Consider the following 15,834-nt stretch of genomic DNA (forward strand, 5'->3'; position numbering starts at 1 on the left):
CTAGGCCAGCAATCATATTTAAGAAAATCTGTGAGACTGACCAACTTATCTGTATCCCATTAATTTGAAGCCTGCATTCAGAGAACAACCAGGTGTGTTTGATGTGTTCATTAGAGGCTCATTCAAGTAACCCAACTCTCAGCCAGTGTTCTCTTGTTATAATTATTGCTGTGCCTCAAGTTTCCAACATATTGTTTGCTAAGTACAGTAGCAGTGTGATAGGCAAATATGGCATCAGAACTAAGTGAAAATGTCAGAAGTCAAATTGTTATTCTAAACAAACAGGGGCTTTCTCTGCGTCAAATAACTGCTAGACTAAAGGTTTCTAAGGGGGCAGTGTTTGGAACTCTAGTTTGCAGAAACTAGATCAGTAGCACGATCAGACGGACAAAAAGTGCCCACACTATCAGAAGATCAATACATCAAGCCTAGTACATCAAGCAACTTCATCACAGATACAAAATTTGCTAAATCATACCACAAGACTCCAGTCAGCAAAAGTACTGTCAGAAGAAGGTTGTTTTGTAGTGGTCTCAGAGGATGGGTAGTCGTTTCTAAACTACTTCTAAGAAGGGGAAGCCAAATGCTTGGGGTGGGCTAAGAAATACCAGCATTTTACAATGGATGACTGGAAAAAGTCCTATTTACTGATGAATCCAGATTACAAATCAAATTAAGAATGATGGCAGTAACAGAAGACAAACAGGAAGGAAAATGGTACCGCAGTGTTTCAAACCAACAGCGATGGTGGTGGGAACTTTTAGATCTGGGGGTGTTTGCCTATTTTAGTGTTGGACACCAGTACTGAATAGTAAGATTGTAGTTAACCAAAGCGAAATGGGCCTTTGGTGCCTGTCACCATGTCCCCTTGTTGGAGATCAGAGAGAAGAAGTGGATCCAGGCACAACATATACTGACAGAACCTATTCTTGATGAATGCTGAATAAAGACCATCAACAAGTATCTGCATTCAGGGTATATCAACATATGTTCAACTTGCTGTTTTCCCCTGTGCAAATATTTCACTTTTCCAGAATTGGTGCTGCCATGCCAGAACATAAAGCAACTGTATATTGTTTCCACCGTGTGCTCTCAGGTCAACTCTACAGCTACATCACAAACCTCCAGAGTGCTATCCTGTGGCAAAGGTTGTATGCAACTGAACAGATGCCACGTATCAGAACCAAGAGGCCTGACAATCCCCATAAACCACCCGGGATCTTTAGTAAATGCAAGTCAGCAGAGGGCTAGGTGAGCTGGTTTACGATATCACAGCTTGAACATGAAGTAGTAACAGACTTGAAAATACATATGCCTCTGTAAGTAATTCCAGTGTAGAGTGTTGACATCTATGCCTGGTTCCACATACCATCTTCAGGTCTGTTTTTACCAATTGTGAACCTCATTACTACTTAGCATGATCTACAATAGTTATCTAAACAAAGTAATGGCAAAACCATATGAAACATGTGGCTTTCTTGCCAAACAAAGGCACATTTGATATAACAGAGGCGTATGCCTAATTCTAGCAAATCTAAAATGTGGCCAAATAATACTTGGCTCCCTCAATAGGTTGAAAACTGTTATGAATTTTTTTCACTACATGAAATATTCCCATTTACATGCAGAGGGTTTTCAGGGCTTCCCGCTGCTAGAGGGGGAACAGGAATCACAAGATCTCCACAGGCAGTGAAGTAAACCAGTGAGCTGCTGCCTGATATTTATAAGTGATATTGATAGGACTGATATAAATGTATAGTTGCAGACACATCCAGTAACTAGATTGTCCCATGATGTTTACAACACTGTTGTGTGTTTTTGGTGCATCACACCAAGTCATCAAAATCAGTCTATCGCTGCATGTCAAGATAATAACCAATTGCCTCCTTGCCTGTCATGGAGAACTCTGTTTTTCCAGCCCACCCTGCACATCTCTCTCCTCTCATTCCTCTCCTGTCTGCCTTCCTGTACCAGCATATATTATTTTGCCTGTTCAGGGTGCGTTACACAACAATGCACAGAGCTGACCATTAACAAGCAACTGGCTATGTGTCACAAACTGTGGCAAAAGATGTATATCCAGAATGCACTGTATACATATATCAAGAACGTTCATATATCTGAATAATATCGGCACATCCCCTGTCTTAATCAGTGCTACCATCAGAATGAGGCCTAGTGTGGAATATCGTCATAGTCACCCCTGGACCCCTGAACTGACCTCTTTGCCGAGTGGGAATCTGACATGACACTGACGAAATGAAACACTGTGACAAAACGGAGATTGAACAGGCCTCCTGAGAGACCATAAATGACCTTTTGGGACCTTTGAATCAGGAGAAACGATCCATAGCAACACACATGGACACAAAACTCCCCTCTTTTTAGGTTCTGTGGTAAAAATGTTATTTTTTTAGACATTACCAATGTAGTATTTATCAAGTTATATAATCATCCACTATGGAAATGAACCAGTCATTTCATATTATTTATAAAATCATCCACTATTATTCTAGTGGACAAACAGTCAAGGTTGAGCCTTCCTTTTTTGTAACTTTAAATATGCTTTAGAATACAATGATGTGTGAAACTAAGTGATACAGACTCTTGATGTCCATTCCAATGATGATAACTGAGGAATGCAAAACATTATTAGTTTGATGGCGAATGTCAGCTTGATGAAAGGTATCAAAAACACGAGTTAAGGGGAATATGAAAATAACCCAATTATTCAGAATGACTAAGCAGGAATGGTTATATGTGACAGAACCCTCAGATTTGGTTTGAGTTTCAGTGTGTTCCTTTTGATTTGGAAGTAACATTTTGTGGAGAGCATGAAGAACTCACTGGTCCAGCTTAAGGTTTTTTCTACAATGCTTTCTTACCCACACAGACATCATCATATCTTAACTCACATTCCTGAAGGAAATTCATTGTACCTCAGGGCAAATCTCAGCCAAAGCTGAATATGGCAGGAAGGTCTAATCATTATGTAAAGTTGTCTTCTAACTTATCATGGCGGTATTGATTTTTAATTAGATTTGCGTCAAATTACTGATTTCTGATTGACTGATGTTAGTGATCAATAATGAGACCTATTTAAAAGTTTGAATGTGAAATATCTAACTGGTGCATTTGTTTAACATTCATAAATCTAATTCATATTCTCATAGCTTTTTTGTGTTTTGCTCCCCGGGAAACCAACGGTAATGATATTCCAAATGTCCAGTAAAACTAATGGTTTCTTTGGCATTCACAGAATAATAATCTACATTAATATTAAGGAAAGACAATTAGCCTCCATTTTAAATGAGCAATAAGGGACCTGGTCCAAAAAACCACTGCACTAGTAGAAATACTTAATAGTGGAAATGGGTAGGGTTGTTTTGTGGAAGCATGTTTTGTTTGATAGTAATAGCAATTTGTGGCAATTTGTGTTTGATTGACAGCTGAGTAATTCAAAAAACACTAAAATCACTTGCTCCAAGCCCCAAACAAAAATACACATTAGCAAACATCCCAACTCTCACGCATAGTGATAGCGGCTCCCTGACGCCCGCAAATGAGATCCAATCTCACGGAATCTGGAGTGAGCGAGCAAGAGCGCACACTAGAGAGTGACTGCACACATGTGTGACTATAAATGTAGCGCGTGTGAGAGCAAAGCGTCCTTATAGCTCTGTGTTGCCGCTTATTAGACGAATCACACCCGCGAACTGGAACAATACAAACTCGAGCGTCACATCATTCCCAGCTCCAAATTCCGACTTCCCAGATGAATGGAACATAGTATTAGTACCTGAGAGTTTCAACTTTCACCTTCTTTTAAATTGAAGCTCAAAGTAAAGGACATTTGCCATTTAATCAGCATTACTGGATACAAACTTGAATAGTTTGCAACACTAAATGTGTGGCTTCACAGAGTGTAAGTGACACATTTGGTGAATATCACCCTTTATATGTAATTCTTTATCAATGAGCAAATTTAAACCCTTAAAAAAAAGCTTGCATTGACATAATTATTGATCAATTTGAATCTCATTTCATAAATATGTTGGGAAACACTCAAAACACATTCACTCAAACTTTCCACTTCCACATGATTCCGTGTTAAGTTGGACACCATTGTTATTGATGACTATGAAGACACTGAATCTTGTAGGCACATGTAACAATAGGAGGAATGTTGCCATCAACAGTTCATCATTTTATCTTCTACCAAAGAGAACACCAAAGAGAACAGAGAGATACATCAGGAGGACTGGGTAACAGGAAGAGTAATAAGGAAGTGGACGTGTATGGCAAAGATGACCAGGGAGATGGCGAGGTGGAATGAGGAGAGCATCACAGAGATGTTGAGGTGAAAGAAGGAGAACGCCACAGAGATGATGAGGTGATAGAAAGAGAACGCCACAGAGATGATGAGGTGGGAGAGATAGAGAAATCAAGACATGCAGAGCTCAGATAGCCAAAGGGAAATGAGAGCGCCTGAGTTATCACGAGTTATCTCCAGTCCGGATGGTCCAAGTGGTATGAACATTATTACTACATAATATTTTATATCTGAATAAGAAGCACAAATTATACTTAAGAATATTTCCCAAAAGAAGTGCATTTAAGAGACATGGCCTAGCCTCAATCTAATATTATTCAATTGAATAAATATAGTAAATGAGTTACTATACTGTATAATCGAGCTGTATTTCAATGTGATATATGTGATTGTTTTTGATTAAATCAACATATCTACACAGTAAGCCATTCCTTCATGCCACCCTATGAACATTTCTCTAAATCCACTCCCTGGATATTAGATCTGCCTACTGTAGCAAGGTGCAGGTTCCCCTCTTGCAAAATATAGGTTTCCATATATGACAGCATGGAAACAAAAGAGTCAGTAATATCAAAACAAAGTAGCACTTCTTTGCACTTCTGGCAGACACACCATGTGGGTTGACCTATAATGGGGAGGGGGCCCAGTAGAGGAGCATCTGCAGATGTAAGGTGAAGAATATCAAACATTAGGTTTAGGTTATGTGTCAGGTAGAGCTCTAGCACTTGATGTGAATGTTCCAAACTCAGTCTTTGAATTCTAGCCTGTAAACCAATATGTATCAACATGATTAGATAGGTGTACTGAACAAAGATTTATATTCTTCTAAGAGGACTGAGAAGCCACTGACTATCATATCCACAGACCAAGGTAAAGAGTTGTAGTTATTGGTGGTTGATATCATAAAAATATCAAAAATGATGTGTTATGTGTTACTGTAAATACCTGCTCATCTGCAGTCCTTTGAGTTTACAGAGCCTCAATTCAATGTATGCATCTTGTCCAAGAACATCTGCTCCTTGTACTCCGACCTCCCCAACCTCTGCCTCCACTTCCTCAGACCCTGCTCCTCACCCTCCTACTCACACAACCTCTACTCTACACCCTGGACCCTGGGCCTGTACCTCTGGACCTAATGATGTTCTTGACTCTGGAACATGTTCAGAATCAGAGCCAACAATGCTTCATTGTCAAACCTCAAACATGCAAAACACCTTATTCTGTTATGAGTCCAAGTACCTTCATCCATAATGATAGCACATAGTAATAGTTTATTATTATTAATATACAGCACAGCAAACTGCAGTTTATGTACTTTTTTTTAGCAAGTGGTCACATGGTAGGAACAAGTGTTAATAAGTCAATTCAACTAACCAAAATATTTCTGTTGCAGGGACTTTTGTTGCTCAATTGCTTCATTATCACACTATTGCAGCCTACCAGACTGGTGTCTTACATTAGTGGAAAAGGTGTAGGCTCGCAGTGATGGAGTCTGTGTGGGAAAAAACACTGAGGGGTCAGAGGTGTGACTGACATATTATTACTAAATCTACATTTAAAAGAATAAATGTTCAACATCGACAAGACAAATGGGCATAACAAGAGGTGAATCATGATGACTTAAAAGTTTTTTCCAGCCAACATCAGCTGAGTAGTCTAGAGAGTTTGAAAACTAGTGTTTCATAAAACGTATGCATTACAAACTGGGGGTGTTCAGTTTGTAAAAAAACGCGGGCATTTAACCCTTACATAGTGTGCAGGTCAAATTTGACACGTACGTATTAACTTTTTGTTAAATTAATATTTAATAGTTATAATAAGATAGTAGTTATGAGGATGTATTTTTATGATGTAGCAGTGAAGACTGATGGCTCTAATGGTTATACAATAAACCCCACACTTCATTTTACCTTTACATAAAATACATTTCCATCATTATTACTATGTTATATTTTCATGTCTGTAGCTGGTTTTGGTGTAAAAGCTAAAAAATACACTCTCTCTGCTCTCTGAAACATGAATCAAGGTTTAATCACATTTATTGATCAGTCAGATCCACTATTGATGCTTTCTAAACACATCTGTGGTTCAACATTTGGTATAGACACTTTTTATGTGGAGGATTCTCAAAATTGACCCGGAACATATTGCATAGGAACAGTATGTAAGTGTTAACAGGCAAGGAAGGTCTAACAGGAAGATTCTATAGAGTTGCATAAGGGAAAGTGTGATCACTTTGGACTAAACATCAGTATATCTTGTGCTGCTTCAATTATAACCTTTGTCTTTGTTATATTTTCTCTCCCAAGTCCTCCAACTTTATGTAAGTCAAATCCTGAAACACTGAAAGGTTCCTTTATTCACCTCTTTTTATTCAGTATTTAGAACACATATTTTAGACCTCCAATATAAGAAAAGGAAAATAGAAGGATTTCATTGAGGGATTTATATAGCACCTTTACACACGCTCTGTTACCGGCCGTCTCTGATGCAGCATTAAATCTGCTCCTCTGTCGCCCCCTAAACCTGTTTTTTTTATTTTTGTCACAACTGCTAGCCCTACTGCTCTTTGTTTAAACTCATTGCTTTGCATGTGGTTAACTCTGTGACCTTTGTGTCGCGTGCTCAGAATCTAAACTCCAAGAGCAAACAGACTGAGCTGCACACATGCCAACAATCATTTGAAAGAGCAGTAAGTAATCCAGCTCTGTGAATCGAGTTATGCTTTCTCCGATTACAGCCTTAATGCGAGTAAGATAACCAGGTGTTTACAAGAGTTGCAATAATCACAGTATTGCTTTACTATGGTTGTAATCAAATTATTAAAGTGCACACTGTCTGACTCTGTCTGATAAGGTTGGAGCTGCCGGAGGCTGGGGAGTGTAGAGAGCAGGCTTCAGTTAAATTTATGAACAAATCACATTGCATGACATACTGTTATGGTAGCATACTGCTGAGGCTAGCAGTTACACTATTGGAAAAGCGCGCGTGCGCGCACACACACACACACACACACTGGGGAAAGACACACATGCTCACACACTCAGTGAATGGAATACACTAGGATTGGTCAGATACATCAGGCTGATATTGTCCTTTGACAGAAATGCAACCAGGTCAGGTCTGACATAACAAACATGGGTTTGGCTGCTTGCAGTCTGTAATAAGGCCTGAAATTAAAATTGTGGTTTATTACTACTGTTAATATGATTACATTGTGCTCTCCAAGTGAAAACAACCCCCCACAATGGTCAAGTGAGGGTGAACGGTGAAATATCCATCTTGGTTCACAGACTGATTTCTTGGTTTGAATTTGACCTCCTGTACTGTATTTACCATTTATATGTGCACACAGTTTTCTGTGCAGGTAGTTATTATTAGTGACTTTAATATGAGCTCACTCTCTGTTTTACGTTGAACAAAGTGACTTAAATAATCTGTATAAACTATTGGTTTGGTTTCAACCTGTTTGATCATCTGACTGCTTGTTTCTTGACTTATTGCGTTTCTTAATGCATTCCCAGATCTCAGTAATTACTTTACTGAGTACAATGCTATCATAACTGATATGAATAATGGTCAAAGGTATATAAATAAAAAGCCAAGAGCCAAAAAAGAACCAAGTAGTTAAAAAAAAAACTCACTATGGTCCTTTAAAAATGCACTGTATACATACACTATGAGCCATGCCAACACATTACACACTTTCATAAATCTTTAATGTTTCAATTATAACTACCTCAAGTATTATAAGTCTTGAAACTAAGTATTTTACATCTACATGTTGTAAGTAATACACTGATGGCACCGGATCTGACTGCAGCTCCGGTGCCATCAGTGTGTGTGAATGGGTGAATGACAGGCAAAAATTGTAAAGTGCTTTTCCCAGTAAGGTTCAAAGGGCACACTCAATTTCCATTGAGTACAGTGTTATCATAACTGATAAAACCACTGGCCAGACCTATGAAAACAAAACCTCAATTGTAAAACACTATTTTTTTTTCTTTAGTCTGGACGAATCATGCATAATACACGGTCAGGTAACACACTAGGACAGTTCTTCAAAATTCAAAGATATTATACAAAATTAAATATTTGAAATTGTAATTATCTTTCTGAATTCAAAATTCACTATACGGTCAACAAGCTGTGCTATTGTCCTCTTTGTTAAGACAACATGGAGAAGCCATCTGAAGTTAAGTAAATAATACACCCAATCATCTGAGAAGTGGAGGCATTGTAGATTTGACTGCCTTTCAGCAACACCACCACAACAAGAAATCTGAAGTCGACACTGCAAATAAACTGAAAAACATCAACTCTACAATGTAATTCAATAATATGAGTTCATGGGTTGAGTTAGAAATAACTCGAATGATAAACATGATAGTTCTCTCTTCTCTTCTCTTGGTTCATTAAAGAGATTTTCGGCACTGACCTCTTCAAATTGACCATTTTTACAGGGGAAGAAAAACTCAAATGCACAGCCTGTGTTGCCTCAAAGGTTGAAACCCCGAAGTGTCTTGCTTAAGGACACTTATGATGATGCTATTATAATCCTAATTGTCTATTTGAACCCACACTAAAAGCTTCATTAGAACAGACAGATATAGCATGCATTACAAACATCTTTATATCCATCTACATTTCCATTTAATCACAACATCACACCTCTCATGCCTCTAATAAACCAAATCTGTCATGTGTTTCATGTGACTTTTCAACTTGTCACCTCATCGGATGACTGAGCCTCCCACTGGTGTCTCAGCCCGCCTCCTTCCCCACTGGTCTCATAGTGACAGCACATTAACATAATATTACTTAGAAGCAGAAACCGCACACCCCACTCACATCGCAATCCTTCAGCTGATTATTGTCAGACAGCCAATTATCTCCCTCCCTTGTCAGGGTTAAAACTACTGGGTGGTTGGGTGGAGCTGAGATGGGAGAGGTTGTATTAGGGGGGATTATATACCACATACGGTCTGACGGGGCACCATCTTATCACAAGTCATTGAACAGATGATGAGATGCCTCGTCGAGATTTGCTGGGTGTTTAAGGTATTGTTAAAATGTGTAAAAAATATAAAAATATAAAATATATCTTAATACATTCATGCACTCACTAACAAAAAAAGTTCAGTGCCTGCTGGCCTAACTGCATTTATCTTCGATGGTAACTTTACCATCTTCAACACAAAATGCAACCTAACTACACCCAACAACACTTTTGGGCCTGTAATTAATTCAGACATCTAACGTAGCAGGCATGTTGAATTTGAGAACTGCATGTGAACTAGTTTTGGCAGAAAAAGTAAAAGATGAGACGAGTGCAAACAAAACATATTGGTATGGGTTTGTGGCAAAGAAGGATGTGTAAGGTAGAAACTGCAAACCTGCAAACTGCAAAGAAAAGCAATCCGAAAGCTTGTGATGACATCTAGTGTCTGACATATGAACTTCACATAATGGAAATGTAGCATGTGGCATAAGTGTTAAATCAGAAGTCAATCAGATATTAAAACATCTACACTTTTACTATAGAACTTTATTTTCTAAATGGTGACATTAGAGATTAGAAATACCACCACAATGCAAAAAGCAAATATTGATCTAAATCAGAAGTGTTTAATGAAACATGTTCCTTCCATTACATGGTTTTAATGGGTTATTATGAATCCAGAGGCAGTAAGAGTGGTTCATATCTGTGTATCTGTGCTGAGGTTGTACACCAATTCAGCTTCAATGTGACTCATCACTCCATTATGGGAAAGGGATGTCTAAGTTAACCAAGTCTAATGGACATCTTTTCACCTTCAATCAGTCACCAGTCAATCAATCAATCAATCAATCAATCAATCTTGATTTGTCACAGTACAAGAATGTGCAAGTGAAATATAGCAGTGTTTAGTTAAGTTTGTTTGCATGTATGTGCAGGTTGGTGTCTGTGTGAAATTCATATGTAACATGTATGTTGCATGTTTTTCTCTTCTGTTTTCTTACTTTTTCCTTGCAAAGATTTAACATTTTGGCTTTGACAAGTGCTTTATAAATAAAATGATATTATAATGAGATATGAAGACATGGATTTAAGACTGAACTGAGATGAACATGAGTAGAAGTAATTATGAACATGAAAGTCCAATAATCCAGTTGTGATATTATGGTTAAGCACACAGTGAAATCTTTAAGTGAGGTCCATGTTAAGGAGTTTGACAACTAGAGGAAAGAAAAACTGTCTGTGAAAACACACAGATGGAATTTTGTATGAAAAAGACTTGGATACCCACATGGTTAACTCAAAGTACTTAAGCCTCATAGCCACCACATACATAAGGCATGAGCTGTAATTTTAAATAAAAAAATCAGAACTAATATTTAACTTTAAATTTATGGTGAAGTCGTACTGTGTTTTGTGAGCTGCTTGCAGGGTGAGGAACAGAGTCGTGGTTATAAAGGAAATTCATCAGTTTTTAACATTTCAGTGACCTCTTGGCAATCTCAGCCAGACAGACAAAAGCCTTTTGGAGAAAACTGTTACAGTGTAAGTTTAAATGGTAAATGGACTACATTTATATAGCACCATTCTAGTCTTCCGGCCATTCAAAGTGCTTTTACCCCACAATGCCGCCACTCACATTTGGAAATGTGAAGTGCACAATGGTCCCCTGCAGCAAAGTCCACTTTTTGCAAGTTAAGATCGAACTGTAAGCTGTTCCAGGGCTAATGGTCTTGAACTGCCTCATAGAACTACCTTAAACATCTGACCAGAAGCTAAGAGGCCAGAGCTCTCCCAAAGTCTGGATACACCAATGGGAAATCTGTGACAGCATGCAGTTCCACAGGATCTGGAAAATAATCAGGATAGGTTTCAGGATATTTCACCTCAGTCCACTCCTGACATGGAACCAGTCATTTAGCTAACATCCTAGGGCTGAAGAAGTATCCAACCAACTATTAACTATTTCCCTTTTGATAAAGATTAGCTATGATTGAAGCCACAAAATTGGCCAGGTGCTGTCCCCATGGCAAAGAAAAACTGTCTGTGAAAACACACAAATGGAATTTTGTATGAAAAAGACTTGGATAAGTGTTTAAGCCTCATATCCATGTCAGGTGAGGATTCTTCTCTTGAGCAACAATAGTAAGCTCACTTGTGTATGGTGCACCAAATGATGCTAATTGTACGAGAGGGGACCCAAAAACTCTTGGAATTGTTTTAATAACTCCAAATAAAATCGTATTAATCTTTTAATAGTACCATTCTGATCCCTTTCAAAGTATTCTCTCGCATTCCTGGGAACATTTCCTGTTTTCGTCTTTCTTCACCTTCTCCAGAGCCTCAATACAATAGGCTCCACACTGCCTAAGGATGTTTACACCAGGCATATCAAAAATAATGCTAGGAGAATCATTAAAGATCCCAAGCACCTGGATAATGGTCTACTCTCCCTGCTGCAGTTGGGAAGAAGGGACCAGGCCAGCGCTGAGATTGAGGATGAGCCTCCTTACCTCATGCCAGTAGGATCCTCAATGGGATCACTGCCAAGACTACTCAGTTATTACTATTCATTACTTATTTAATCTTTTGAAGGAACGGAATTGCATTTCACTGTGATTGTGCCTGGAGGATTGTATGTGACAAATAAACTTTATTGGTTGATTGATTGAATTATTCCATGGCAGTGAATGTTCTCCTTTTCAATCCCAACCTTAGTTTCACCAAACTCTAGGTATCACTACCTAGCGCCAAATTCAATAATTGCGGTAATGCTTCAACAATGACATCACAAACAGTCACATACAGTAAAATAGTGTGTGCCATGTGTCTGGGTGGTGCAGTGAATGACAGCAGTACCACTTCCTGTAGTCAGGGAAATTTATTCCACAGATAGATTAAAAAGCTCCACTAAACTTTGGAGAGTGACATTTCCTCGGTTGTCAGTGACATTTGTGGCGACATTCGATCCGAAGAGGTTGGCTTTTGCTTAAAACTGTCTAATATGCAGGACCTCGGCCGAAACGCCATTTTCGACCTCCGCTATCCAAAGAGTGTCAGTTGAGATGTAGAAGGAGTATAGATGTCTGAAGCTTGCCTCTCACTTCAAACTGTGCTCTTCGTCACCACCAAAAATGTCCGAGGCTTGCTGTTGTATTGTGCGAAAGAACACACCTATGATCATTATGTCTAATATTAACGATTTCCATAGAAAATAAATAATAAAGTTTCAGTCTACCTGTTTCTAATGTTAATCTTATGGAGGGGTGGCACAAATATAAAGGGGTTATTTATTGTTCAGTAAATTTCATAGCAACCCATTAGAACTTGACATAAGGGGAAAGCTTAGAAGGTCTTCAAAGGTTTTCATGTGTGGAAAGCCTGATTCATGCTGGTTTTAAATCAATACTTGTAACGAATGGAAGGTAGGTTTTCTGCATGATATGAAATGAATAGCAATTATAGTTGCATTAGGAATTTATGGTCCTTTTTCTAACCCCAGTGTAATAATCTAGTCTATGTATCATTAATTTATCTTCTTCATCAAAATCAGATCATAGGACCAATGTGTTAGGTGGACAGTATTTCTTTCTTGACAGAGCACATCTTTTTCATCTCTTATCCAGGATCACCAAAGTCCTGTGTTCTTACTAAGGTTGGATCTGACTCCTGCTTGTTTTCCTACTTGGATTGGTTTGGACAGATCTTTATCAATCAATCAATCTTTATTTATATAGCGCCAAATCACAACAAAAGTAATCTCAAGGCACTTTACACATAGAGCAGGTTCTAAACCGTACTCTTCGGGTTTAATTTCAAAGAGACCCATCATTCCCACATGAGCAAGCACTTGGCGACAGTGGCAAGAAAAAAAACTCCCTTTTAACAGGAAGAAACCTCAGGCAGAACCAGACTCAAAGTGGGAGAACATCTGCCTCGACCGGTTGGGGTAGAGAGGAGAGAGAGGAAGGATAGGAGAGAGAAGCACATTGAAAATCAACATTGAAAGAGATGTCGGAGCTTGTCTGAACATACTACATGCTATGAGAATGAGTGAAATCCACAGATGCTAGCAACAAGCCAGAATGAATCAAAGTCCAACTTGGACTAACAAGAAAGTACATTGCCTTCTTGATACCAATTATTTTTGTGTGAAAAATAATCAATCAACCTTTATTTATATAGCAACAAGTCATAACAAAAGACATTTCAAAGCACTTTACATATAGAGCAGGTCTAGATTGTACTTTTTTATTTAATTTAAAGGGACCCAACATTCCCACATGAGCAGCACTTGGTGACAGTGGTAAGGAAAAACTCCTCTTAAAGGGGAAAAAAACCTCAGGCAGAACCAGGCTTTAGGTGTTTATGTTTTCTACTTAAAAAAAAAAAGCTGCACAAATACATGTAGATCAACGTTTGTAGAAACATTGATCTATATCCTAAAGAAGGCTATGCTGAAACATTGACCATTACCTGTTTATCTGTTAAATACATTCATCAGCGTTATGAGTGTTTCAGCTTCTCTGCCTTTTTTTTTTGGTGTATGCCCGCAAGCAAGCCAGCACCACATTAAAGGAGGTGTGCAATTTTCCTAAATTTTTTAACGATTAAATAAAACATTTAAAAAAGGTTATTAAAAGCTTAAAGATCCCCTCCAGACATGTTTGAAGACATAAACACAAACCGGTTTGACTTATAATTTGTGTATTTTTGTTCCACAAAAAAGTGTAATTGCCGCCTTAAAAATCCTTAAAATGACATCTCCTCCCTCTCTCTCATGAAAAAAATCTGACTCTATGAATATGAAGCAGCTTAACTGAAACTATTGGACACCAAATCGATCCTTTCACTCGTATAAGTTGCATACTGGAGCACACTTATCTCCACAATTGTGAATTGTTACAAATAATGCTTGTGGGTACACCTTTTAACTCAGATTTAAGAAGAGCACAGAAAGTTTTCCCCTTCAGCAGATAAATGTGAAAACAAAACAGACTTCAAATGTCAAACTCTGCACATACATTATTCTGCACAGTGAAGCTCAAACATCCAACTGAAACAGACAAAAACAAAAACATTTTGACTGGAGGGGGACTTTAATATTCCAGACTGACCGCCAGTATTTGGGTAAAAAGTCCTTATGACAGGTGACGGTTCCCCTTGTAGACTTCTCATAAGATTCTCTTACGTGTTCCAGGTTTCCATGACTCCCAGTACGATAACACATGGACTATAAGAAAAAAGATGTGCCTTCCTCTAAAGTCAAATGTAGCCACTCAGATGAACATGGTGCTTGGAACAAATCCAGATGTGTGTTACAGAGGACTTTAGTACAAGAACTAGACCAATGCGCCCACTGGGCTTTACTTGCCAAAAGACACACGCTCATAGATAAAAGCAGTGAGAAGAATGTATTTGTATATGAAGGTCACAGTAAGTATGTGCCCCAAAACACACTTGTGCCCTGGCCCTGCCCTGAATAAGATTGTGTATGTAAATGTGTTTTTTATATTTATTTTAATTCATTGTACACTGTGGATTTTTTTTTTCTTGTTGTTTTTTTTTTACCCTTGCTTCTGTAAAGCATCTTTGAGTTTTAAGAAAAGCGCTATACAAAATAAATGTATTATTATTATTATTATTATTCAAATTATCATTGTTAATGTTGTTACTGTGGGATGAATTAGCTGGGGTAATCAGAGAGTATGAGTACCTGTAACCTGAGGTGACTCCAATGTCTTCTTCAGTCTCTTTCGTTGGCGATCGTTCTCATGGCGCTCGGCTGAAAAGTAAATATTTTTAATTTTTAATAAAGTAAATGATAATCCATGAGTGTAGTTGCGTCAGATAGTTGTTTGAAATTAGATCCACATAACCAAGGACATGCTAGGCCACGTGTGAATGAGATGGTGTATGTAAATGAGAATTGTTATTGAGCTGCTGTGGGATGAATTATTTAGATAGGTAGGTATTTTATTAGCATGGTAATGCTAGCAGGTAGGTAAGAAAGTGAGGCAGCAATATGTTTATGTTTATTTTTACATTAATTGAAATATATGCATATATAGGCATGAAAGGGTTAATCAGAAGGTATGAGTACCTGTAGCCTCAGGCGGCTCCGATCACCTCTGCTGTCTCATTCTGTGGCAATTGTCAAAAAAGTCAAGACAGTTTGTTTAAATGAGATAATGCATAATGACACACCACTGGTTAAAAAAGTCAATATGTATTGATAATGGGATTTCTGAAAAATGTTTATATAGGCTATGACACACAGACAAAATTGTAATATAGTGGACAAACTGCATAAAAAGGTTAGGCTTTACATGCATAATCACATTGTGAAGTATGATCTAGTTGTCATATATAAAAAACAAAAATCTAAATCTTGGTAAGGATGGGTAATGATAGAGGGAAATGTGATTACTCATTACCTCAGAAAAATGTAATATTTTATACAAGTATTGTCTGAAAAAATATATTTTCCCTTGTTTTAACC

The 15,834-nt window shown here is 38.0% G+C and overlaps 1 protein-coding gene across 1 annotated transcript in view; it reads left to right on the forward strand.

Moving 5' to 3' along the window:
* Window positions 1-4,183: 4,183 nt before the first annotated feature.
* The window catches only part of LOC133984707 (desmoglein-2.1-like), a 50,889-nt gene continuing 39,238 nt past the window's right edge, over window positions 4,184-15,834 (forward strand). The window contains exons 1-3 of the mRNA XM_062424163.1: window positions 4,184-4,327; window positions 6,963-7,025; window positions 11,672-11,854. Of these exons, the coding sequence (XP_062280147.1) occupies window positions 4,184-4,327; window positions 6,963-7,025; window positions 11,672-11,854 (390 nt within the window). The remainder of the gene's footprint in view (window positions 4,328-6,962; window positions 7,026-11,671; window positions 11,855-15,834) is intronic.

This window comes from Scomber scombrus, chromosome 8 (genome assembly GCF_963691925.1).
Source record: "Scomber scombrus chromosome 8, fScoSco1.1, whole genome shotgun sequence".
NCBI lineage: Eukaryota > Metazoa > Chordata > Actinopteri > Scombriformes > Scombridae > Scomber > Scomber scombrus.